The sequence below is a fragment of the Tilletiopsis washingtonensis genome (genome assembly GCF_003144115.1).
Source record: "Tilletiopsis washingtonensis strain MCA 4186 unplaced genomic scaffold FA09scaffold_17, whole genome shotgun sequence".
Taxonomy (NCBI): Eukaryota; Fungi; Basidiomycota; class Exobasidiomycetes; order Entylomatales; genus Tilletiopsis; species Tilletiopsis washingtonensis.
Window position 1 is genome coordinate 562,882 of NW_020312014.1, and position 20,323 is coordinate 583,204.

The 20,323-nt window shown below is 65.9% G+C and overlaps 8 protein-coding genes across 8 annotated transcripts; 5 read left to right on the forward strand and 3 right to left on the reverse strand.

Annotated features, from left to right (window-relative positions):
* The first annotated feature begins 385 nt into the window (after positions 1-385).
* Positions 386-2,299, forward strand: FA09DRAFT_331385 (putative PDA1-pyruvate dehydrogenase alpha chain precursor). Its single transcript, XM_025743004.1, has 6 exons — positions 386-477; positions 543-857; positions 1,096-1,268; positions 1,327-1,968; positions 2,029-2,076; positions 2,139-2,299. Exons 1-6 carry the CDS (start codon positions 421-423, stop codon positions 2,155-2,157), a joined length of 1,254 nt encoding a protein of 417 aa, XP_025596812.1. The 5' UTR covers positions 386-420; the 3' UTR covers positions 2,158-2,299.
* A 35-nt stretch (positions 2,300-2,334) lies between these two features.
* Positions 2,335-6,693, reverse strand: FA09DRAFT_92734 (hypothetical protein). The gene is made up of 3 exons (XM_025745905.1): positions 5,614-6,693; positions 5,479-5,556; positions 2,335-5,418 (listed from the first exon to the last, which is right to left on the reverse strand). The coding sequence occupies exons 1-3, from the start codon at positions 6,480-6,482 to the stop codon at positions 2,475-2,477; spliced, it is 3,891 nt and encodes a 1,296-aa protein (XP_025596813.1). The 5' UTR covers positions 6,483-6,693; the 3' UTR covers positions 2,335-2,474.
* A 1,554-nt stretch (positions 6,694-8,247) lies between these two features.
* Positions 8,248-10,587, forward strand: FA09DRAFT_310807 (P-loop containing nucleoside triphosphate hydrolase protein). Its single transcript, XM_025740646.1, has 3 exons — positions 8,248-8,322; positions 8,380-8,567; positions 8,627-10,587. Exons 1-3 carry the CDS (start codon positions 8,292-8,294, stop codon positions 10,505-10,507), a joined length of 2,100 nt encoding a protein of 699 aa, XP_025596814.1. The 5' UTR covers positions 8,248-8,291; the 3' UTR covers positions 10,508-10,587.
* Positions 10,581-12,247, reverse strand: FA09DRAFT_331389 (P-loop containing nucleoside triphosphate hydrolase protein). The gene is made up of 2 exons (XM_025743005.1): positions 11,886-12,247; positions 10,581-11,831 (listed from the first exon to the last, which is right to left on the reverse strand). Exons 1-2 carry the CDS (start codon positions 12,203-12,205, stop codon positions 10,592-10,594), a joined length of 1,560 nt encoding a protein of 519 aa, XP_025596815.1. The 5' UTR covers positions 12,206-12,247; the 3' UTR covers positions 10,581-10,591.
* Positions 12,248-12,345: 98 nt separating this feature from the next.
* Positions 12,346-13,902, forward strand: FA09DRAFT_331390 (hypothetical protein). The gene is made up of 4 exons (XM_025743006.1): positions 12,346-12,672; positions 12,729-12,949; positions 13,013-13,182; positions 13,523-13,902. The coding sequence occupies exons 1-4, from the start codon at positions 12,374-12,376 to the stop codon at positions 13,652-13,654; spliced, it is 822 nt and encodes a 273-aa protein (XP_025596816.1). The 5' UTR covers positions 12,346-12,373; the 3' UTR covers positions 13,655-13,902.
* A 934-nt stretch (positions 13,903-14,836) lies between these two features.
* On the reverse strand, positions 14,837-16,525 carry FA09DRAFT_92858 (hypothetical protein). The gene is made up of 6 exons (XM_025745906.1): positions 16,260-16,525; positions 16,052-16,206; positions 15,658-15,991; positions 15,478-15,606; positions 15,313-15,410; positions 14,837-15,260 (listed from the first exon to the last, which is right to left on the reverse strand). The coding sequence occupies exons 1-6, from the start codon at positions 16,305-16,307 to the stop codon at positions 14,909-14,911; spliced, it is 1,116 nt and encodes a 371-aa protein (XP_025596817.1). The 5' UTR covers positions 16,308-16,525; the 3' UTR covers positions 14,837-14,908.
* Positions 16,526-16,968: 443 nt separating this feature from the next.
* FA09DRAFT_331394 (hypothetical protein) lies at positions 16,969-17,332 on the forward strand. Its single transcript, XM_025743007.1, has one exon. The coding sequence runs from the start codon at positions 17,023-17,025 to the stop codon at positions 17,290-17,292; it is 270 nt and encodes an 89-aa protein (XP_025596818.1). The 5' UTR covers positions 16,969-17,022; the 3' UTR covers positions 17,293-17,332.
* A 183-nt stretch (positions 17,333-17,515) lies between these two features.
* On the forward strand, positions 17,516-20,151 carry FA09DRAFT_331396 (hypothetical protein). Its single transcript, XM_025743008.1, has 6 exons — positions 17,516-18,521; positions 18,626-18,770; positions 18,819-19,228; positions 19,284-19,440; positions 19,492-19,703; positions 19,760-20,151. Exons 1-6 carry the CDS (start codon positions 17,715-17,717, stop codon positions 19,844-19,846), a joined length of 1,818 nt encoding a protein of 605 aa, XP_025596819.1. The 5' UTR covers positions 17,516-17,714; the 3' UTR covers positions 19,847-20,151.
* Positions 20,152-20,323: the final 172 nt, after the last annotated feature.

Genomic DNA, 20,323 nt, shown 5'->3' on the forward strand with positions numbered 1-20,323 from the left:
TGCAAGCGTGCCGCAGCAGCGGCAGGAGCTGTCCATGACATGGCCGCTGCGCTGCGCTGTCTGAGCGGCTGGCCTCGCAGTGCTGCCAAGAGGCGCCTCGAAGGTGACCGCCGCGCGCTGTTCCCACGCGGCGGCGCCCGGTCCGTGGCCCGCCGCGCCGCCGTTGTTGGGGCTGCATGTGCTGGCGCTGCGCCTGCGCGCCCGCCGGCGGCCGTCGGTCAGCGCCGGACGTGTGCCGCGGCGTGCCTGGTGCTGCCTTCGCGCGCGCGGTGCGGCGCTTGCTCGGCGCGAACGTTCGGCGCTGGCGCTGCATTTCGCCTGCGCGCTTTGACGCCGGCGCCTCACTTCATCTGGCTGGCGGTGCTCCTTCGCTCTGCACCCCATCCCCACCCTCGCCCACCCCACCCCATCTCACACGCAATGTCGAGCCTCCGCTCCGTCGCCGGCCTGCGTGCTGCGCTCCGTGCGCCTGCTGCGGTGAGTCGTGACGGTGGCTGGATGCGCCATGCTCCACCTCATGGCTCACACCCTTTCCCCTGCAGCGCCTCGGCAGCGTGCGCGCCCACAGCACCACCGTCGACTCCTCCAACGCCGGCAGCGTGCACATCACCGCCGCCGCCTCCGTCACGCCCGTCAACGTGCCGGCGTCGGGCAGCGAGAAGTTCAAGGTGCACCTCGACGAGGCCAGCTTCAAGGGCTACAAGCACGAGATCCCCGCCCTCGAGATCGAGACGAGCAAGGACCACCTCGTCCACCTCTACACCGAGATGGTCAAGATGCGCCGCATGGAGATGGCCGCCGATCAGCTCTACAAGCAGAAGCTCATCCGCGGCTTCTGCCACCTCGCCATCGGCCAGGTGAGTGCCAAGCAATGCGGTGCAGTGTGCGAGCGTAGAAGGGCGCTGCGGTGTAGTGCGAGCACAGAAGGGCGATGCGATGAGGGCGATGCAATGTCGTGACCGCGGCGAGCGCACGTCGTGTGCACGGCGCCTTTCTGAGCACATGCGGACTCGGACTACTGCGCATCGAGACTGCGCGGCGATGCGCTGGCCCCTCTGCTCTGTGATACAGCTCTGACGCATCCTTCACCCGCAGGAGGCCGTGGCTGTGGGCATGGAGTCGGGAATGAAGCCGTCCGACAAGCTCATCACCGCCTACCGCTGCCACCCCTTCACCGTGCAGCGCGGCGGCACCATCAAGAGTGTCATTGCCGAGCTGTTCGGCCGCGAGGCGGGCATCAGCAAGGGCAAGGGCGGCAGCATGCACATGTGAGGCCAGCGGGCGCTGCATCTTCTGCTGCCGCACACGTGCTCACCCGCAGCGCAGGTTCACGCCGACGTTCTTCGGCGGCAACGGCATTGTGGGCGCGCAGGTGCCCGTCGGTGCCGGCCTTGCCTTTGCGCAGCAGTACCTCGGCACGCAGGACGCCACGTTTGCCATGTACGGCGACGGCGCCTCGAACCAGGGTCAGGTGTTCGAGGCCTTCAACATGGCCAAGCTGTGGAAGCTGCCGTGCGTTTTCATCTGCGAGAACAACAAGTACGGCATGGGCACATCGGCCGAGCGCAGCTCGATGAACACGCAGTACTACACGCGCGGCGACGTCATTCCCGGCCTGCAGGTCAACGCCATGGACGTGCTGGCCGTCTCTGCCGCCACGGCACACGCCAGCAAGTTCGTCCTCTCCGGCGAGGGCCCGCTCGTCATGGAGCTCGTCACCTACCGCTACGGCGGCCACTCGCTCTCGGACCCCGGCACCACGTACCGCACGCGCGACGAGATCCAGAGCATGCGCTCCTCGTCGGACCCCATCCAGGGCCTCAAGAGCCGCATCCTCGAGTGGGGCGTGGTGGACGAGGCGACGCTGAAGAAGGTCGACAAGGCGGCCAAGGAGGAGGTGGACCAGGCGGTGGAGGAGGCCAAGCAGAGCCCGGAGCCGGATGTCAAGGAGCTCTGGACCGACATCTAGTGAGTTCAGCGCGCTGCGGCTTGATCATGACAGAGCTGACGCTCGCCTCTCCCTCGCAGCTACAAGGGCACTGAGCCCGACTTCATGCGCGGCCGCGAGAAGGAGGAGTGAGTCCGACGTCTCACGCCATGCGGTCCCTTTGGCCACCCACTGACTGAGCCGCGCCTAGGATCCACCGCTACCGCTAAGCGTCCATCTGCCACGGCGCGTGCGGCCGCATCGTCGCGCGCGCCAAGCCATAGATTTCCGTCACGACTCTTTGCTTCGTTTTGAGAGAGGAGAGGGGAAGGGGACGCGGACGCTCATGCGGGCCGCGTCGAATCACATCGTCATGCTTCATCACAGGCGCGGCACGAGTCTGAGCGACGACGCGAGGTGAGAGCCAGAGAGACGTGATGCATTACGAGAGCGAGACATGAAGACATCAAGAGAACAGGCGTGGCGGAGCTGTGGGGCTCGACGCGGGACATCAGGGAGAGAAGAATGGTGAGGCGACGCTGGCCGCTCAGGTCTGTGCCTGCACGCGCGACGTCGACGGCGTGCCTGCGACGTTGAGCAAGCTGATGGCCTTTGCGAGGAAGCTCTGCTGCTGTGGCTGCTGAGCAAGCAGCATCTTGGCTGCCGCGGCAGGAGTGCTCGTGGTCGTGGGTGCACGCGCATCGACGACGGCCGCCTCAAGGATGGCTGCTGCGTGCGCCATGGCAGCCGAGGAGACGCCGCTCGGCACGCTCGCCACGAGTGCCCCAGCTCCGCCGGTGAATGACTCGTCGGTGTACTCGCCGGAGAAGTCGGCCCAGAGATCCGCCGCCTCGGGCGCTGCAGGAGCAGCGGGCAGTGCGACCTCGCTGAGTGGACTGCGTGCGGGCATCGCGGTCGCCTGTGCCGCGCTCGTTGTTGCGGTGCTGAGCGACCTTGCGGGCAGACCGCGCAGAGAGCGTTGAGCGCAGAGCAAAGCAAGCGGCTCGTGGTGCGCCGCCAGACTGATGCTGCTGCGCTCGCGACGAGAGGCAGCGGTGGCCGTCGGGTGTCGTCGACCAAGCTTCGCGCCGGCTGTCTCCGCAGCAGCGGGCGTGGAGCAGATTGGCTCGTCAATCGGCAGTTCGACGAACCGCAGACGCGGCAGCAGCAGGTCGTTGTCGCCCAGTTCATCGCTGCACGCATACTCTGCCACTTCGCACAGCGAGGTAGAGCCAATACGGCGCCGCGCAGGAGAGCGCGGGTCGACCTGATGCAGCGGTACGCCGTCCACGAGTACGCTTGATGCCGAGGCGAGCGTTTCGAACGAGGCGCTCTGCGTCATGGAGCAGGACCAGGAGGCATGCATGTCCGGCGAAGCGCGGAGCGAGGTACTGCGGGACAAGATGGAACGGCGAGCAGAGCTGGGACCGCGAAGACGTCGACCGTCGCCGGAGGAGATGTTGCAGAGGCTCATGTCGCGAGAGAGCTCGAGGTCGGATGAGGCGGCACTAGACAGCGTCTGGTCTGCCTCGTGTCGAGCTCGCTCGCGTGCGTGATGCGTCTGACCGGCAATGGGAAGCGGTTGCAGGCGAGCCTGTCTCGCCTTGATCATCTTGATCTCAGCTTCGAGCTGCGCAAGGCGCAGAAGGTCTGACTCTGCCGACGGCTCCGACTCTGGTGGAGTGATCTCCTGGACCTGCGTGTCGACGGGAATCGTCGAGATGATCGGGATGACCATCTCGTCGCAATCGTCGCTGTGCGAGCTCTCGGAGGCCAGATTCTGCTGCGCCATCAGCGTGGCGACTTGAGACAGCACGAGTCGCTGAGCGCCCGACAGATGCTCGAAAGGGTCCACTCCGTCCCATTTGACGCGCTGCGACTGCTGCTGCTCTGCGATGCCGCCAGGCTTGGCATCCAGCACCGAGGCGCCACGAGAACGACCACGTGCCTTTGGCACGTCCGCCAGACTGTAGCAAGGCGGCTGTGGCAAGGGCGGCGCATCGAAGGAACCTCGACTGAGCGGCGGACTTGTGCGCTCGCCTGTGACGGTGTGGCGGCGTAGCTCTGCGGTGCTTCGCAGCTGCGGAACGTCGAGACCAAGTCCTTGCACTACCGGCGACGAGCCGAACGACGTCGCCTGGTCCGTGGCGGACGGCGCAGCACGTCGTGGCAGTGTTGCCGAGGCCGAAGAGACGACACGAGTGGTGTCGCTGCTTGGGATGCCGTAGCTTGGCGCAAGGTACACGGCCAGATCCGGCGAGCCATACTTGGTACGCTTCGCGACTGCGGCAGCGTCGATCTGCGAGCGAGAGCCATCGAAGAGGTTCCCGCTTCCCCCAGTCACGGCTCCAAAGACGGCTCCGAACTGCGGACCGTAGTTGACTGCGGTGGTGGTGGGCAATGATGACTCGAGCGTAGGCACGACACTGCTTAGCTCTTCGCTTGCTGCCGCTGCCAGGCGAGCAGCGCGCTGCATTCGTCGAGTCAACGTCGCCTCGCGCACCTGACGTTGCTCATCTTGCGCCAGCAAAGCATGCAATGTGCTGGCCGGCACCTCGCTGTCCGCCGCTGCAACGCTGCCAAACTCGGTCTGCCAGCTTGGCGCAGACGAAGGGACGTCGCTGCTCAGGCGAGCTCTTCGTCGTGGCGATGCTGGTGCTGCAAAGGAGAGCGCAGGCGGAGGAGGCATGCGGTTCGAGAAGGTCGGTGCTTCGAGGGCTTGCTCGGTGCCGGTGCGAAATGAGACAAAGGCGCTGGCGGTTGGGCGCTCTGCTGCAAGCTCTGCGGCTCGTCGATGCAGAGCGGGCTCGGATACTGCAGTGTAGAGTGTCTCGTCGTGCGAGACTGAGTCGCAGGAAGGTACAGTGGAGTCGGAGGCGTCGAGAGACTCCAGACTGCAGCCGTCTTGTTCCCACCACCATCTTCTCGGATCGAGCTCGGTGGGCACGTCGAGCACTGCATCTGAGGAGCTCCAGGTCGGTGCTCCGAAGAAGGAGTCGTCTCCTGTCGAGGGTGCAATCTGCTGAAAGACAGACGGCAGCGAGAAGGAGACCTCGGTGCTTGCCTTGTCGAGCACAGTTGGCGAAGATGATGGCCAGAGGCCGTCTCGTTCATCGCGCGGAGTCGGAGGCTGAGCACTACTGGCCGCGGACACTTGACTGTCTGCAGAATCACGACGATCCATGCCTTGCGCCTGTGGCAACTGAAGAATAGAAGCTGGAGCGAAAGGCGACAGGATAGAGAGTAGCCTGCTGTGCGTGTACTCTTCTTCTTCGTCGACATCGACGTCGTCCTCGAGGACCAGCGCGCTTGGTCCCGCTGCGCTGCTTGCGTGGGAAGCGGGAGGATGGGAGCTGAAGCACGCCACGGGCGAGGGCAGACAACTCATAGGACTGAGATTGCCGAGCTCCGGAAGCTCCGGCTCTCGAGCTTGTCTTGCGCTGCATGTTCCGCAAAGCGCCACGAACTGCGCAATGAGCGACGTCGGAATGCTACGAGCATCTTGCAGTCAGCACGAGCTGCTGCGCGTTGGGTGAAAGAACAAAGCTCACCTGGCGTAGCGCGATTCGAGACGCTCCCGAGTCTTCTCCACCGATGCGGATTCTTGCACCGGGTCAGCGTGAGAGTGACTGTCGAGGCCGCTCGAGGTGTTAGCTCAGCCGGAACTCCACGCCGTCCCAACTCACGCCCACTTGAGCACCTCGTACAAACGCTCCGGATGCACGGCCGGCTTGCCACTGGCGGCATTCACGAGCAGAGCATCCCACGTTCCAGTGCCTCTGGCCGTGATTCCCGTCTCGCCCACAGCCTCCTCGGCCGAGCCAAAGCGCCACTCGCTGCGCGCCCATCGAACGAAGTCGATCGAAGACCATTCGGGTGCGCCGTTGACGATCGCGACGGCTGCCTCTGCGCTGCTTGACTCCAGCTGCGATTCGGAGAGCAGCGCCTGAACGACTGCCTGGTAAGTCGAGGGCAGCAGCAGTGCAGCATCCGTCATGATCGTCTCGTGCATCGTGTACTTCGCCACACATCTCTCCCACTTCTCCTTTCCCACGCCTCGCTTCGCGCCGGGAGTAGCGCCCGGCGTAGGCGCGCAAGGTCGGCCTTCAATGCTAGAGGAGCAGCGACGCTGTGGAGTAGGCGAAGCGGACCGGACGGGCGGAGCGCGCATCTCGAAAGTAGCAAGTGGAGCTCGACGCCAGGGCGTGCGAAGACGAGCGCGGACTTTGTCTCGTCGTTGGAGGCGCAGGAGCTCCTCGGCCTCGACGTCTAGCTCGAGCTGCACCACCATGGGCTGCGGCTCGAGAGTAGATGAAGCCATGGACGAAGAGGCGCCGGGTGCTTGAGAGGCAAGCATTTCGTTGTTGAGCGCCGGAGCGCCAGCGGTGGGAGTCGTGCTGCAGGAGTGCTGCCGACTGAGAGAGCTTGACGGCAATGCGCACGGCGGGCACGGAGAAAGGCTTGAGAGTGACGCTTGAGGCGGCGGCGAGGGCTGGAGGGTGGAGAGGGAGAGGAGCTGGAGCGAGAGCAGCGAGCGGGTCGAGGGGCTCGGCATTGCGACCTTATACAGCTCCCGCCGCAGCTCGGGTGCGGGGGAATCGGGCGAGAGGATGATGAGGTGAGAAGAGAGGAGCAGGGAGCAAGATGGAGTAGCTAGCCGCCCGATGGCACGACGGGCGGCCGGTGCGGTAGATGCGCGACAACAGGTACACCCGCTTGCGCTGCTGCCGTAGGAGCGTGCAGGTGCGTGGTCAGGCAGCGAGCAGCGTCGACGCGGGCGCCGCGGAGGGCAGAGCGCAGATGTGGTGAGCAGCGGCGTGCCGAGCGCTGAGGCAGGCCGCTGCAGCTGCTGGGCTGGGCAGAGGCAAGCCGAGGCAGCGGCGTCGGGTGCGGAGCGTCGGCCTGCGGGGCCAGGCTGTCCGACGAGCGTCTCTCGGCCGTCCTGAGAAGGCAGTCGAGGCGGGCGGCGACGCGTGCTCAGGGGGCGCACGAAAGGTTGCTGCGCTGCGTTGCTGCACGCGTGTGCGGCACCGGACCGCGTGCGCAGCGGACGAGCAAAGCTCTGCTCGAGAGCGCTGAGATCCTTCGAGTGGAGACGAGGCCGGCGGACAGAGGAGCTGCGGCGTGCGGCAGCAAGGTTGGACAACGTCTCTCGGCCTGTCGCAGCGGCGGCCAGAGCCGGAGCGCGCAGGCGTGGACGGAGAAATGTGACCGGCGCGAAAGCTGAGCGGCAGGCGGCAGCGGCAGACGAGCTGGAGGGAGAGGGCTCGAGCTCGAGGAAGAAGAGAGAGAGGGAGAGCGGAGCAAAGAGGTGCAGCGACAGCGGCAGCGTGCCAGGCGCAGCATGCGCTGTGCGGCGTGCGCTGAGCGGGCCATGTGCACTGCCCTCTCTCTCTCTCTCTCTCGGCGCCGCAGCCCGGACCGACGGACGGACCGACGGCGGCCAAGGGAAGGGATGGTACAGCTTCTACGAGGCTTGCGAAGCGTCAGAGACGGCTGAACCTTGCTGTCGAGCAGCTCGCAAGCGGAGGAAGAGCGAGGCTCGCAGAGTAAGATGTCCCCTTGGCAGCCGCCAGAGCGCCTGGTGCTGGTCAGCGTGGCAAAGCTGTGCATGTACCGGCACAAGGCGGGTAGCGCGAGCATGAATGCATAGGCACAGCGCTTGTAAGCTGCAGTCGACGTAGGCCGGGCGTAAGACGTGGCCGATGCTGCCACTGACGAGAGAAGAGCGGTGAGAGGGGAGCCGTTGAACGGCTACCGCCGGCGGCCGAGCCTCATCCTCGCGCGCTGCGTCGGCGGCCGTGGCGACGCGGCGTGCGGTGGCGCCGCACGCTCGTCGCTGTGCAGACTAAGCTGCACTGATAGCAGCGGCTCAGCGCGCTGCGGTCTGGGTGCTGACTGCAGGCTGCATCTGCGGCTGCCGAGAGAATGCCGACCTGGGCGGAGCGGTGCGGCGGCGGGTGTGGCCGTTGAGACGCGAGAGGGCGGCACCTCGGGCGGGGCGCGGCGTACGCGCGCGCGCGCAGCAGGCCGACCATGACCGTCGGCCCGTCGGGCTGCCTCAGCGAGCAAGCAGCGAGAAGCTTTGCCTGCAGCTGATCGACTGAGAGCTCGACATGATGTGATGGTGCAGAGGAGAGAGCGCAGGCTTCTCGAGGAGAGGCCAAGCGAGGGGTCGGAGGGGATGCTCCCAGGCAGCGTGGGAGCGGCACGTGATGCGCGCCCGCACGGACGGCATGCGGGGCTGGGAGCGCTGGCGGCGGCGGCGACTTGGCGCGCCGTCGTGGCGGCTGCTTCTTCTCCACCTGCTCATCCCCAACTTCCACCTCTCGTCTGGCCATCCGCGCTGCGCCCAGCCGCTAGCATGCTCGACCACTTCACCATCTTCACCCGCAGTGCGTGCTCCTCGCCCGTCGCTCTCGCTCTTTCACTGACTCTGCTGGCGTGCTCAGCCGGCACGGTGCTCTGGTCGCGCTCCTTCACGCCGCCGTCTTCGGCGCAGGCTGCCAGTGCGTCGGCCGCAGTCGATGCGCTCGTGCGCCACGCCTTTGTCGAGGAGCGCGTGGCCGACGAGCGCTGGGAGAAGGACGGCTATGCGCTGCGCTGGACGCGCGCAAACGACCTCGATCTCGTCTTTGTCGTGCGTGTGCCTCTGTCCCAGTGCTGCGCTCGCATGGCTGATGAGATGCGCATGGGCAGGTCGTGTACCAACGCATCCTGCAGCTCGCCTACATTCCCGATCTGCTCGCTCGCGTCAAGGCCCTCTTCCTCGATCTCTTCACTCCCTTCCTCCGCGCTCTTCTCGCCCACTCTCGCAACTCCACCTCTGCACTCTCCTCCTCCCTGCGGCGCTCCTTCGCCGAGGGCCTCAAGGCCTGGGAGGAGACGTTCACGCGCACGCTGCGCGAGCTGGAGCGTGGCTCTGCAGCTGCTGCGCGCCGCAATGCGCCGCTGCTGGAGCGCGCCGACTCGACGCAGACGGCCGAGGGCGGCGAAGACACGGACGGAGCTGCGACTGGCACCGACACGCCCGAGAAGAACGCGCGTGGCGATGGAGCAGAGATAGCGAAGAACGTTGAAGCCCTCAAGGCGCGGCTCAAGGCTGCGGAATTGGGAGGCGGAAGGGGCGGCAAGGGCCCTGCGGGTCGTCGGCAGGTCAGTCGGAAAGTCAGCGCTCGTGCCGGCGGGACCGAGACGCCAGGCACGCCGGGCAGCGGCACGGAGAGTGTCAGCAATACGCCGAGCAAGAAGTCGAAGGCGCCGGCGAAGGAGATGCGCAGATGGGAGGGCGGCAAGGTGTCGGAGAAGCACGTCGAGGCGTTGGACTTTAGCAGCAAGACGCAGGATGGAGGCGCGAAGGACGAGGAGAAGGGCACGCTGGAGGGATGGATCGACGAGAAGAGCATGGGAAAGAAGGGCGAGGATGGAGCTTATGAAGTAGCAGATGTCCTGCCCGACGGCGACTCGGACGACGAGGAAGACGAGGCGGAGGAAGGCAAAGGCGGATTCCTCTCCCGCTTCGCGCCTGCACTAGGCAGCAGCAACAACGCCTCAGGTGGCTTCTTCTCTCGCATGACTGGCTCGCATGCTCTCACCGAGGCGGACGTAGCGCCGGCACTTTCGGCGATGCAAGCGCACCTGCAGAGCAAGAATGTCGCCGCCGACGTGGCGCAGCGACTGTGCGCCTCTGTCTCGCGCTCGCTCGTCGGCCGTCAACTCGGCAGCTTCGGCAGTGTCAAGACCGAGGTTCGCAAGGCGCTCGAAGAGGCCATCACGCGCATCTTGACGCCGAAGAGCAGTACAGACATTCTCGTCGAGATTGCGCAGAAGCGGCAACGCGGACTGGCGGCGCGCGCAGGCGCCGTCGGCAGCAAAGGCAGCGAGGAGGCACTCGAGCCATACTCGATGGCCTTCGTCGGCGTCAACGGCGTCGGCAAGTCGACGTCGCTTGCCAAAGTCTGCTTCTGGCTGCTTCAGAACCGTCTCCGCGTGCTCATTGCCGCATGCGACACGTTCAGATCCGGCGCCGTCGAACAGCTGCGCGTGCACGTGCGCAACCTCGGTCAGCTGGATGTGGGAGGCGAGCGTGTCGCCGATGGCACGGCGGACGGCAAGGCCAAGCTGGAGCTGTTCGAGCGCGGATACGGCAAAGATGCGGCGGGCATCGCCAAGGAGGCGCTGGCGTACGCCAAGAAGGAACACTTTGATGTCGTCGTCATCGACTCTGCGGGCCGACAGCAGGGCAACGAGCCTCTGATGCGCGCACTTGCAAAGCTCGTCTCGATCAACAAGCCCGACAAGGTCATCTTCGTCGGCGAGGCCATCGTCGGCAACGAGGCGCAGGCGCAGGTCGTGGGCTTCAACGAGGCGCTGAAGAACTTCAGCGGAGTGGCCGACCCGCGCGGCTTGGATGCGCTGCTGTTGACGAAGTGGGACGCGGTGGCGGACCAGGTGGGCACGGCGTTGACGATTACGTCCGCCACGGGACTGCCGATTGCGCTCGTCGGCGATGGACAGACGTACACCGACCTGCGGCGCCTGCGCGTGCCGCACATCGTCGACGCACTGATGCGAAGCTAGGGTCCTCGCGCCGACTCTCCTCGTGTGATACTCTCGCCATTCCTCGCACGCACTTCACGCAATGCACACATGTCCTCGAGCTCATCAGATTGCATCCTCCTCGAGTGACCTGACGCCCCCAGGACCGATCACGAAGCGTACACTCTTCTGTGCGCTAGCGAACGGCGAGAACAGCAGCGTGGCACGACTGACTTGCTGCTCCTTCCTGCCCGCCTCTCCCTCTTCTCCCGCTCCTCCCGCAGTCTTCCTCGGCGACTTCGAGAGCAAGAGCCGCGTGTTGATGCCGTTGACCCACGGCAGACCCAGTGCCGCCTGTTTCAGTCTCGAAGTTGCAGCGTCGATGCCTCGCGCATCTTCTCCGCGCCTGAGCGCCTCAAGCAGCGCATCGTTGGTCGCGTAGAGACCGGAGAAGGTCGCGGCCTGCTGCACGAACGCCAGCGGCGCATCGAGGCCTGCTTCGCGCGCCGTACGCAGCGTGCGCGGCAGGTCGGCAATGCTGCGCGAGGCAGGCGCGGAGGAGGAGAGCGAGAGCAGTTCTCGGCCTGAGGAGATGGCTAATGCCCGTTCGCGCTCGAAGACGTCCGAGACGTGGTTCACTACCACGACCGCGATAGGCCTGCGCTTCGGCGTCGTTGCTGTGTGCTCGGCAGACGTCGAGGAGACTGTGCTTGCGTCCTCCCTGCCGCCGCAATGCGCGAGCACTTTGAGTCGGTCCGCAAGCTCGAAGAGCATCCTGGAGCGCGCCACCAGGCTCGACATGGAGCCACTGTTGTTGTCCTCTTGAAACAGTGCGGGCAGATCGTCGATGATGATCAGGCCTATCTCTGCCGCTCCACCTCCTCCTTCTTCTCGTTGCTGCGCCGCTGCTGCATCCTTTGCGTCGGAAGAGCAGCGATGGATGAGTGCAGGCAGCGTGTAGAGAAGAGCATGTTCGAGTGCCTCGCCATCGCCCACGCATGCGAGGTGTACATTCGCAAGCATGCGTTCACGCGCCAGCTCGACTTCCTCGGCTTCGTAGACCGATGGCCTCGCCTGCTTGGCGCGCCCAGCGCCGGCGCCTGAGGAGGCAGCAGAGGAAGAAGGACGCAGAGAAGCAAGAACGGAATGATCGCTGATCTCGACGAGGCGGCGCACGAGTGCCGACGCGGAGGCAAGCCCGGAGGTGGAGAGGTAGGCTACGCCTTGCGGAGCATGCCACCTCGCAGCGCGTCCTGCTGCCGAGGAGGAGCTCGGCGTGGAAGAGGCAGAGGAAAGTGAGGCAGAGGCAAGTCCGAGCGCCGTGTGCACTGCGAGCTGAAGCAGCAGCTGTGTCTTGCCTGACGAGCTGGTGCAACAATGTGAGCAGAGCGTGGAGAAGCACGAGGGAAGACACACACACCTCTCGCCGACGAGCTCGGTGAGGCTGCCGCGCTGCACGCCGCCGCCCAGCAGCGCATCGATGCGTGCATCTCCCGTCTGCAGTAGCGCGCCAGCGCTCTCATGCTCCTCGTCATGTCCCTCTGCCACACATGCAGCGGGACCCGCGAGCGCCTCTGCGGCGGCATGCTGCAGCAAGAGCACGTCGCGCTCGGCGAGGCGCAGCGCTGCGCTCAGCTCGGACACGGGCCGCAGCAGGATGTCGGACGCGAGCAGCGGAGAGGAATGCAGGTGCGCGAGGCGCGAGGGCAGCGCAAGGGCGGAGAGTGGCGGCGAGAACATCGAGCAGCGAGCAGCGCGACGATGAGGAGAGCGGGAGGTGGAGGTGCGAGAGGAAGCGTGTAAAGTGACGCGTCGCAGCCGCACGACGCGTCGAGCGCCGCGCGGCGAGAACAACACACGCGGCTGCCTCTTGCTTCCCACCACCACCCCACCCCGCTCCTCATCAGCATGCCCTTCCCCACGCGCGCAGCCCCAGCCGTCGAGTCCTCACCGCTCGCTCTCCCGCCGCTCCAACAAGCCCTGCATCACGAGCTCTTCGCTCGTCCCGCCGCACTCGCCCAGCGCAGCGCCTATGCCGACTTCTGGCGCGCCCAGAGCTCGGCGCAGGGCAAGGACGGACAGAGCACGCGGCGCTTCGGACGCGACATTGTCGATGCGGACTTCTTGGACGAGGCGATAGCGCAGCGTAAGGCGGCACTGGAGAAGAAGAGGGCGGAGAAGGCGGCCAGAGATGCAGTCGTCAACAGGTGCGCCCTGCCCTCCCTCTCTGCGTTCTGCTCGTCGAGCTGACACGCATGGAAAGCGCGGCGGATCTGTCTGTCCTTTCCATCTCCCTCTCCTCCTCTGCCCCTACCACGTATCTCGATCCACTCGACGGAGAGGAGGAGACAGCACTCTCGGCACACTCTGATCTGCGCGAGCTTGCGAGGGCGCGCGACTCGAGGGCGCTGCAGTATTTGCGACTCGAGCGGGAAGTGTCTCGTCTCAAAGCTGAGCGTATGAAGGTTGGCGCTTCCATCTCCGGTGCGTCCAGCCGTCTCTGAACCTTCTTAACTCTCCCGCTGATCGCTCTCTCGTACTGCGCAGCCAAGCGTACCGAGACATCGAGCCTCCTAGCCGCCCTTCAACAACGACCGGAGAGCGGCAGGACACGAGTGAGAGCACTGCAGGGCGACGAAGGCGCCAGAGTGAGAAGGCTGGAGAAGGCACTGGGCGCCGCTAGGGGCAAGAGAGAGATGGTCAGAGGCGTGCTGCGGGTGAGTCTGGAGTGCACAGAAATCGACTGGATGCGGAAGGATGCGGGATCTGTTGGATGAGGCTGCGAAGCTGCCTACGGCCGAGCTGCGGAGCTGCTGAGCCGCTGAGCTGCGAGGTTCCCGGCTGCGAATGATGCGTGGCAAGATGTTCGAGGGGAGCAAGGCGTGCGTCTCGCGGTGCGAAGCCGAGCGAGCACCTCTCGGATTGGGCACTCGGCGGCATGACTGGGCGGTTCGAAGACCTCTGCCGCGCTCCTCTTCGCTCTGCGCTCTTCGCTCTTCGCTCTGCGCTCTTCGCTCTTCCCTCTCTGCTCTTCGCACTGACCCGTTCGATTTGTAGGGCCTAGTCCTGGAATCAGGGCTCGACTGGCTGGCAGACGATGCGCTCAAGGAGGCGCTGTTGGGCATGGGGGATGAGGGTGAAAGCGACGAGGAGGACGAGGGGGAGATGAGCGACGAGGGAGATGATTGAGATTGGAAGACTTGACTCGGGGGCAAGCATGGAGGAGAGAGGCGTTGCGAGGTTTTCATCCCACACGCTCGGACGCTCAGCCGCTCGGTGCCTCCGGGCGCTGTGTGAAGGAGGAGAATCTGATGTATACCCAGGTCTTGCAGCCGTGCCTTGCTTTGTGTGCTTTGCAGCTGGTTGCGCGCCTCGCTGGCGGCTCTCGCCCGCAGCTGCCATCGTGCCAATGGCTCTGGCAAGCCGTCGGGGAATCCAGGGTGATTGAGTAGATGAGTGGCATTCTTGAGCCTATAGTGCATGTAGTGATTGGGGAAGAGTACAATGACCTCAATGTTGGAGCGCTCAAGGTGCGTGATTGGGATGTGAATTGAGGCGGTCAAGCCTGTTGCAGTCTTGATGTTTGCGCCCTTGTATGACCATGTCTTGCCTCAAGCACACATGGCACATGAGTTGTGTTGTAGCACCTGTGTTCTGCCGCAATATGCACAGAGAGGACTGCATGGAGGGAGAGGACTTTGCCTGTAAGATGGAGGGACAGCTGCACCTGCAAGACACAGGGAGAGCTTGAGGCCTGCATGGTTCAGGGAGACAGCTGCGCCTGCAAGACAGCAGGAGGGCTTTATGTTGAGCGCGCGGCCAACGCTTTTGGCAGTGGGCAGTGTCATGGCGTGCAGAGGTGGTGGTGAGAGGGCAAGAAGGACACATATTGAGCTGTGCAGCCCGTGCAGGATCAATGGGGGTTTGTGAGGTGTAGAGTGGAGAGAGCAAGACAAAAGGCACGCACACGGCATGCAGTAAGCAACACTGGCTATTCTACATACCCTACATCCACGCCTACATCTGCAAGCGCTACAAACCCTACACACCTGCGTGTAGCGCCTCTACAGCCCGCATAAAGATGCACGCGTGCAGGCCCATCCACATGCTGTTTACATGCACGGCGTATGTAGACTGCCTAAATTTTTGTATGCAGAATGCAGGCGCGCTACACAACGGACCGATGGGCGTGCGCTGCCGGAGTGCGAGCCGGCGAGCCACTCTTCAATTCGATGGGTGTGCGGACAGCGGAGACGTACAGGACGGAGAGAGTGTGACAGGACAGACGGCGGAGCTTAGCTCGTGCGGGGCTCGGCCCACTCCACGCAGTGGAGAGACCGAGGCGGCAGACGCGGCCTGGAAGCTGGGAGGGACACGGCGGTGGGACGGACGGGGTGGGGAACGGAACAGCGGTGCGTGCTCGAGGCCGTGCTTGCGGCAGAGCTACGCGTTGCTCGTGAACGAGCTCATCTGAAAGACCGAGTCAGTCTCGCGCAGCTCGGCGTCCGACGCAATCGGCGCCTTCTTGCGCGCGATGCTCGGGCTCGACGGCGGCGTCTTGGTGTGCGTCGAGCCGGTGTCGCCGCAGCCGCCCGTCGACGACGTGCCCGACGGCGAGTAGGCGAGCTGCGTGACGATGAGCGGGTCCTCGCCGCCCGAGCTGGCGCCCTTGCCGCCGCGCTGCGCGCGCAGGATCGCCGAAAGCGACTTGCGCGGCGACGAGTGCGGCGACGGCGTGAGCGTCTCGTTGGCGACGGAGCGCAGGTGCAGGAAGATGCGGCACGGCAGGACGGAGCTGGCGGCGCGAGGTGAGCGGCGTACGGACGATGTGAGCCACTCTCACTCACCTCAGGGCCTCGGCGAGGCAGCCAAACGACGCCTTCCAGACGAACGCGGCGTCGGTGAACATCATGATGCCGACGATGAGGTTGACGAGCGTGACGACCTGGCAATGCATGGTGAGCACGGCGCCGGGCACGCTTAGTCGCGATACGCACGATCCACCCACGCACAATGTAGAAGGAGACGTTCTCCATGATGAGCGCGGCCTTGACTTTGCTCGTGGCCTTGTTGCGCGTCACGCCCCAGATGGTGGCGAAGAGGATCGCCGTGTCGGCGAGGGCGGGCAGCAGGTAGACGAGCTGAACGGCGAGTCAGTGATGGGCTCGCGTGCACCACGCGCCGCGACTCACCCCCTGCGTGTTCTGGTTCTGCACCGTGGCGAGGCACGAGCGCAGGCCGTCGCCGTTGTCGAAGCGGAACGGATTCTGGTTGACCTTGATGTTGGTGAGGCTGCCGGCGAGGATCCACGCCGAGATGGCGAGCACGGTGCAGCCGGCGACGACGCCGAGCGGGCGGTTCATGTCGTTGCACGCCAGCATGCGCAGCGAGAACATCGAGCCGTACGCGAGGAACGTCATGGCCGAGAAGACGTAGAAGGCGCGAAAGACGGGCTGGCAGCCGGCGTCGAGCGCGCCGAGGTTGCACGCCAGCATGTAGCAGATGACGGCGCCGACGCCGGACCAGCTGTGGGCGCGAGGAGATCAGCATGCACACATGCAGAGCGCCTCGCCGCACACGTCTCACCGGCAGGTAAAGTAGATGAGGTTGGCAGGCGTGCTCTGCGCCTTCCACTCGCGCGCCACGCGCACGTCGGCGGCGCAGTGGATGAGCGCCTCCCAGATGACGATGGCGAAGGCGACGCAGCCGAAGATGAGCAGCGTGTTCGAGGCGTTGACGAACTGAGCAGGCATGTGTGAGACGGGCGCCGAGCAGCGGCTGGCACGCGACTTACCTCGATGACCGACGCCGTCAGCGGGTCGCTGGGGATGAGCGTCGCCATGGTGGTGAAGTGCGGTGGATCAGGAGAGTCGGGCAGAAGGCAGGGCGGGAGCGGGTGAGAGACAAGGACGGTGGTCCGGGACGAGAGAGAGAAGGAGTAGAGTGACGAGTGGTAAGGGGATGGGGCGGGGAGCGAGGACGCAGCGAGGCGGCGCTCTTAAGAGGACGGCAGGGCGTCGGCCAGCTGGCCGTCTCAGCGCCCGTCCGCCACTCGTTATCCGCTCCGGCGCACAGAGAGAAACTGCTGAGCTGCGCTCCCGTGCGTCGATCGCCGTGGTCGCAGCCGCTGCTTCGCCATGTCGGCGTCTGTGCTCTGCTCCTGCGCTGTGCTGCCGCTCGCCTCGATGCCGAGCTCGGCGATGCTGCGGCGCTGACAGCAGCAGCTCTCACGCCGGCCCCTGGCCGAGCTTCGGCGAACGCCGTCAGAAGCTGCCTGCCTACTCCATCGGGCCGTGCTGAGGTACGGCTGCTGGATTGGGACGCGTGCCCCCCTCGGGCTGGCGCGGCGGCTGCGAGGCGCTGCCAGGGGGCGTGTGAGCGCGGCGCGCCGAGGCGACATGGCCCGCCGCACCGCCGCGCGGCGCCGCCAGCTCATGGGCAAGCCTGCGCCGCTGCGCCCGATTGGGCTGCGCAGTTCGCCGCAAAGCGCTCCCGCATGACATCGACGCTCACAGCACCCAGCTGCAGCTCCTGCTCCGATGCCCTGTTCCGCCAGCATGCAGGCGCAGATGACGCTCGGCGCACACCTCTCCAGCATGCAGACTCAGCACAGCGCTCAGAGCTCTCACTCGTCGTGCGTGCTGAATGCTGCGCTGTTGCCGCTGACGCTGCCTGCAGGCGAAAGAGCTGCGCCTGCCTCACTTGAGGTTGAGCACGGGCGAGGCGAAGGCATGGAACGCGAAAAGGCAAACAGGCTTCCCGCCTGGGGCGCAAGGCTGCCAAACGCAGGCGCGCGACGGGCCGGAAAGCGCCCGACCCGAAGCTGAAGCGCACCGAGGCGTGCAGACGGGCGGTCACGCAGACCATGCGCCCATGCAGATTAGGCGTGGATTTCGGGAGTGAAAGCCGCTCTGAAGGCGTGAGGCGAGGGGCGCCATGTCAGGACGATGAGCACCAGCGTGCGGCGCGGCGGGCGATGCACGGGCGAGCGCCGCCGCGCCGCACGGCGGGCGGACGAGAAGGCGGCGCGGCGAGCCGTCGTGCTCCTCCACCTGCCACCACCACCGCTGCGCACTCGCTCACTCGCTTCTGTCCCGTCCCTTCAGGCCGCACGCTGTCATCAGCATCGCTGCGCCGCGCCGCTCTCGTCTCGCCTCTCTTCCTGCTCTGCACGGCTCTCTCGGCTGCGTGGAGTAGCTGCCGACGCACCTGCGCCTCCACACGTCGCACCCTCGTCCCAGGCCCCGCCATGGCAGCCGCTGCCGGCTCGTCGGCGCGCTATGCCGTGTCGCACCTCAAGCTGCCCGGCACGCTCAGCATCACCGCGACGCATCTGCAGTGGGTGCCCTCGGCGAGCGGCTCGGCCGCGGCCAGTGCGGCACTCGATGTGCCGCTGCGCGCCATCACCGGCCTCAGCGTCAGCAAGCCGGGCGCCGCCAGCGCGGCGCTGCTCGTCGTCGTGGCGCCGGGCACGCCGGGCATCGGCGGGCGCCCCAAGGCCATGCTGCACTTTACGCCGCACGCAAACGACGCCGACGCCGCCGTGCGCTCGCGCGACAGCGTCAAGGACCAGCTGAGCGCCGTCGTCGCAGCGAACCGCGAGCAGGACACCGCGGGGCCAAGCGCTGCTGCCGGCGGAGCCGCACCTGTCGCCGCTGCTGCATCTGCTCCTTCTGCTGCGTCGCCCTCTGGCGCTGCCGCCGCGCAGCCTGCCGCAGCGGCAGGCGGCAAGAAGGGCGTCAAGCCAGAGCTCGAGCTGCGCTACCGCGTGCTGATGGCCAACCCTGCGCTGGCGGCACTGCATCGCGACCTCGTCATGTCGCATGCCCTGTCGGACGCCGAGTTCTGGTCGCATCCCACGCGCACCGCCCTCCTCAATGCCGAGCGCGCGGCCACCGAGCAGCGCCGGGGCCGCAATGCCCGCATCGCCGACCCCAAGCCGCGCACCGACGAGCGCGGCGAGATGCGCGTCGAGGTCACGCCGCAGCTCAAGCGCGACCTCTTCGAGCAGTACCCCGTGGTGCGGCGGGCGTGGGAGGAGAATGTGCCGTCTGTGGTGAGTGCCGAAGCTGGTGTACGGCGGCCTGGTCAATCAGTAGAGGCGGACGCCCGCCACCTCTCTCTCTGTGCTCTCGCCTGCGGCTGACGCTACACACACAGATGGACGAGCCGAGCTTCTGGACACGCTACTTCCAGTCGCGTCTGTACCACCGCCTGCGCACGTCTGCGCGTTCGGCAGCCAATGAGCACATCTTCAAGGACGACGAGATCCTCGACCGGTACCTCGAGAAAGACGAAGACGACCGTGAGTCGTGCGCCACACGCTTGAGACGTCGCACTGACACTCGAGCAGAGATCGAGCCCCGCCGCCAGCACAACCCGCACGATGCGTTTCTCGACCTCGGCGCCACGGCCGAGGACCACCAGGAGACGGGCAACGCGGCCGACTTCACCATGCGCGCCGGGTCGTCGCGGTCGGCGCTGCCGCTCATGCGCCGCTTCAACGAGCACAGCACCTCGCTGCTCGACGACGCGCTCGGCACGCAGGACGAGGCGAGCCGGGCCAAGCGGCGCAAGATCGGCATCGAGCAGGACTACGGCGGGCCTGCTGCCGCGGGCCACTGGGAGGACATCCGCATGGACGACCTGGGAGGCGAGGGCGAAGCTCGGGGCGTGCCGCTGGACATGCGTGGCCGGCGAGGCTTGTTTGAACGGCGAGCCGGCGCGAGCGAGCCGGGCGCAGGTGACGCGCTGAGCGACGAGGTGAGTGCTCAATGGACTTCGTCAGTCTGCCTGTGAGCTCATCGACGACACGCAGACGCTGCGAAAAGCCCTCGCCGCAGACGGCAGCAGCGAGCTCCTCGCCTGGCAATCGGCGCTCGGCGACTTCAAGGCGCAGGGAACGGCCGGCGCCATGCGTGTGATGCTGCACTCGATCAGCACACGAGCCGCAGCGCGTGCGAGCACCAAGACTGGTGAGCTAGCTCATCCTGCCGCCGTGGTTCACCTGCTCACTCCACGACCAGACCTGCTGCCAGAGAGCGTGCAGAAGTCCGTCGTGGCGCACCACGCGGCGGTCAACGAGTTCCTGCGGCAGTACTGGGCTGCGCTGGCGCAGCAGCCGGCACGCGCGGCGCGCATGCTCGAGGGCATTGCCAAGCTGCGGGAGCGTGGCCTCGAGGTGGAGCAGGAGGCAGAGCAAGCGCAGCCCGGCGCTGGCCGTGAGCGCGTGCGCACGGTGAGTCGGCTGCGGCCGCCCCAATTTGCCGACGCAGGGCTGACGCCAAACGACAGTATCTCGCGCCTACGGTGCAGGCCGTCACGCGCGCGATGAGCATCGCTGCCCGTGGCCAGGTTGCCGGAAGTAGCGATGCGACGTGAGCAGCAATGGCACATCTTTGCCGCATCTGAGCTTCTGCCGCAACGGAGCTGTGTCTTGGCAATGAAGTCCACTTGCCGCTCGCCGGTGCGCGCCTTCCACCTCGATTGCTCCCTCACGCCACGCGCGGGCAGCACGCTGCGCGCCCTTTGCCAGGTCGGCGCTCGAGAAGCCTGCGCGCCCGGACCCTCGCCGCGGAGGGTGACTGAGCACCAATCGCCCACACGCTCCCGCGGGAAATCTTTCTCGCGCTGACGCGTCTGGCTGCTCCCATGGGGCAGCCGCCATTTGCAAGATGATGAGCACAACATGATTTCCAGATCGGAAAATGAGACACGCTACACGTAGCTCTGGTCAAGCGGAGAATATTGAGCATAAAAAGTCTTAGGGTTAGGGTTAGGGTTAGGGTTAGGGTTAGGGTTAGGGTTAGGGTTAGGGTTAGGGTTAGGGTTAGGGTTAGGGTTAGGGTTAGGGTTAGG

Excerpts from the sequence above, each read along its gene's own strand:
- FA09DRAFT_331385 (XM_025743004.1), top strand. The coding sequence starts at position 421 with ATGTCGAGCCTCCGCTCCGTCGCCGGCCTGCGTGCTGCGCTCCGTGCG. Across the intron at positions 478-542 it reads CGCTCCGTGCGCCTGCTGCG|CGCCTCGGCAGCGTGCGCGC; the intron begins GTGAGTCGTGAC and ends TTTCCCCTGCAG. Across the intron at positions 858-1,095 it reads GCCACCTCGCCATCGGCCAG|GAGGCCGTGGCTGTGGGCAT; the intron begins GTGAGTGCCAAG and ends CTTCACCCGCAG.
- FA09DRAFT_92734 (XM_025745905.1), bottom strand. The coding sequence starts at position 6,482 with ATGCCGAGCCCCTCGACCCGCTCGCTGCTCTCGCTCCAGCTCCTCTCC. Across the intron at positions 5,557-5,613 it reads TACGAGGTGCTCAAGTGGGC|TCACTCTCACGCTGACCCGG; the intron begins GTGAGTTGGGAC and ends CGGCCTCGACAG. Across the intron at positions 5,419-5,478 it reads CTCGAATCGCGCTACGCCAG|CATTCCGACGTCGCTCATTG; the intron begins GTGAGCTTTGTT and ends AGATGCTCGTAG.
- FA09DRAFT_310807 (XM_025740646.1), top strand. The coding sequence starts at position 8,292 with ATGCTCGACCACTTCACCATCTTCACCCGCA. Across the intron at positions 8,323-8,379 it reads CTTCACCATCTTCACCCGCA|CCGGCACGGTGCTCTGGTCG; the intron begins GTGCGTGCTCCT and ends TGGCGTGCTCAG. Across the intron at positions 8,568-8,626 it reads ACCTCGATCTCGTCTTTGTC|GTCGTGTACCAACGCATCCT; the intron begins GTGCGTGTGCCT and ends GCGCATGGGCAG.
- FA09DRAFT_331389 (XM_025743005.1), bottom strand. The coding sequence starts at position 12,205 with ATGTTCTCGCCGCCACTCTCCGCCCTTGCGCTGCCCTCGCGCCTCGCG. Across the intron at positions 11,832-11,885 it reads ACCGAGCTCGTCGGCGAGAG|CTCGTCAGGCAAGACACAGC; the intron begins GTGTGTGTGTCT and ends TTGTTGCACCAG.
- FA09DRAFT_331390 (XM_025743006.1), top strand. The coding sequence starts at position 12,374 with ATGCCCTTCCCCACGCGCGCAGCCCCAGCCGTCGAGTCCTCACCGCTC. Across the intron at positions 12,673-12,728 it reads AGAGATGCAGTCGTCAACAG|CGCGGCGGATCTGTCTGTCC; the intron begins GTGCGCCCTGCC and ends ACGCATGGAAAG. Across the intron at positions 12,950-13,012 it reads GGTTGGCGCTTCCATCTCCG|CCAAGCGTACCGAGACATCG; the intron begins GTGCGTCCAGCC and ends CGTACTGCGCAG.
- FA09DRAFT_92858 (XM_025745906.1), bottom strand. The coding sequence starts at position 16,307 with ATGGCGACGCTCATCCCCAGCGACCCGCTGACGGCGTCGGTCATCGAG. Across the intron at positions 16,207-16,259 it reads TGACGGCGTCGGTCATCGAG|TTCGTCAACGCCTCGAACAC; the intron begins GTAAGTCGCGTG and ends ATGCCTGCTCAG. Across the intron at positions 15,261-15,312 it reads TGCCTCGCCGAGGCCCTGAG|CTCCGTCCTGCCGTGCCGCA; the intron begins GTGAGTGAGAGT and ends TCGCGCCGCCAG.
- FA09DRAFT_331394 (XM_025743007.1), top strand. The coding sequence starts at position 17,023 with ATGCAGGCGCAGATGACGCTCGGCGCACACCTCTCCAGCATGCAGACT.
- FA09DRAFT_331396 (XM_025743008.1), top strand. The coding sequence starts at position 17,715 with ATGGCAGCCGCTGCCGGCTCGTCGGCGCGCTATGCCGTGTCGCACCTC. Across the intron at positions 19,229-19,283 it reads GTGACGCGCTGAGCGACGAG|ACGCTGCGAAAAGCCCTCGC; the intron begins GTGAGTGCTCAA and ends GACGACACGCAG. Across the intron at positions 19,704-19,759 it reads GCCGTGAGCGCGTGCGCACG|TATCTCGCGCCTACGGTGCA; the intron begins GTGAGTCGGCTG and ends GCCAAACGACAG.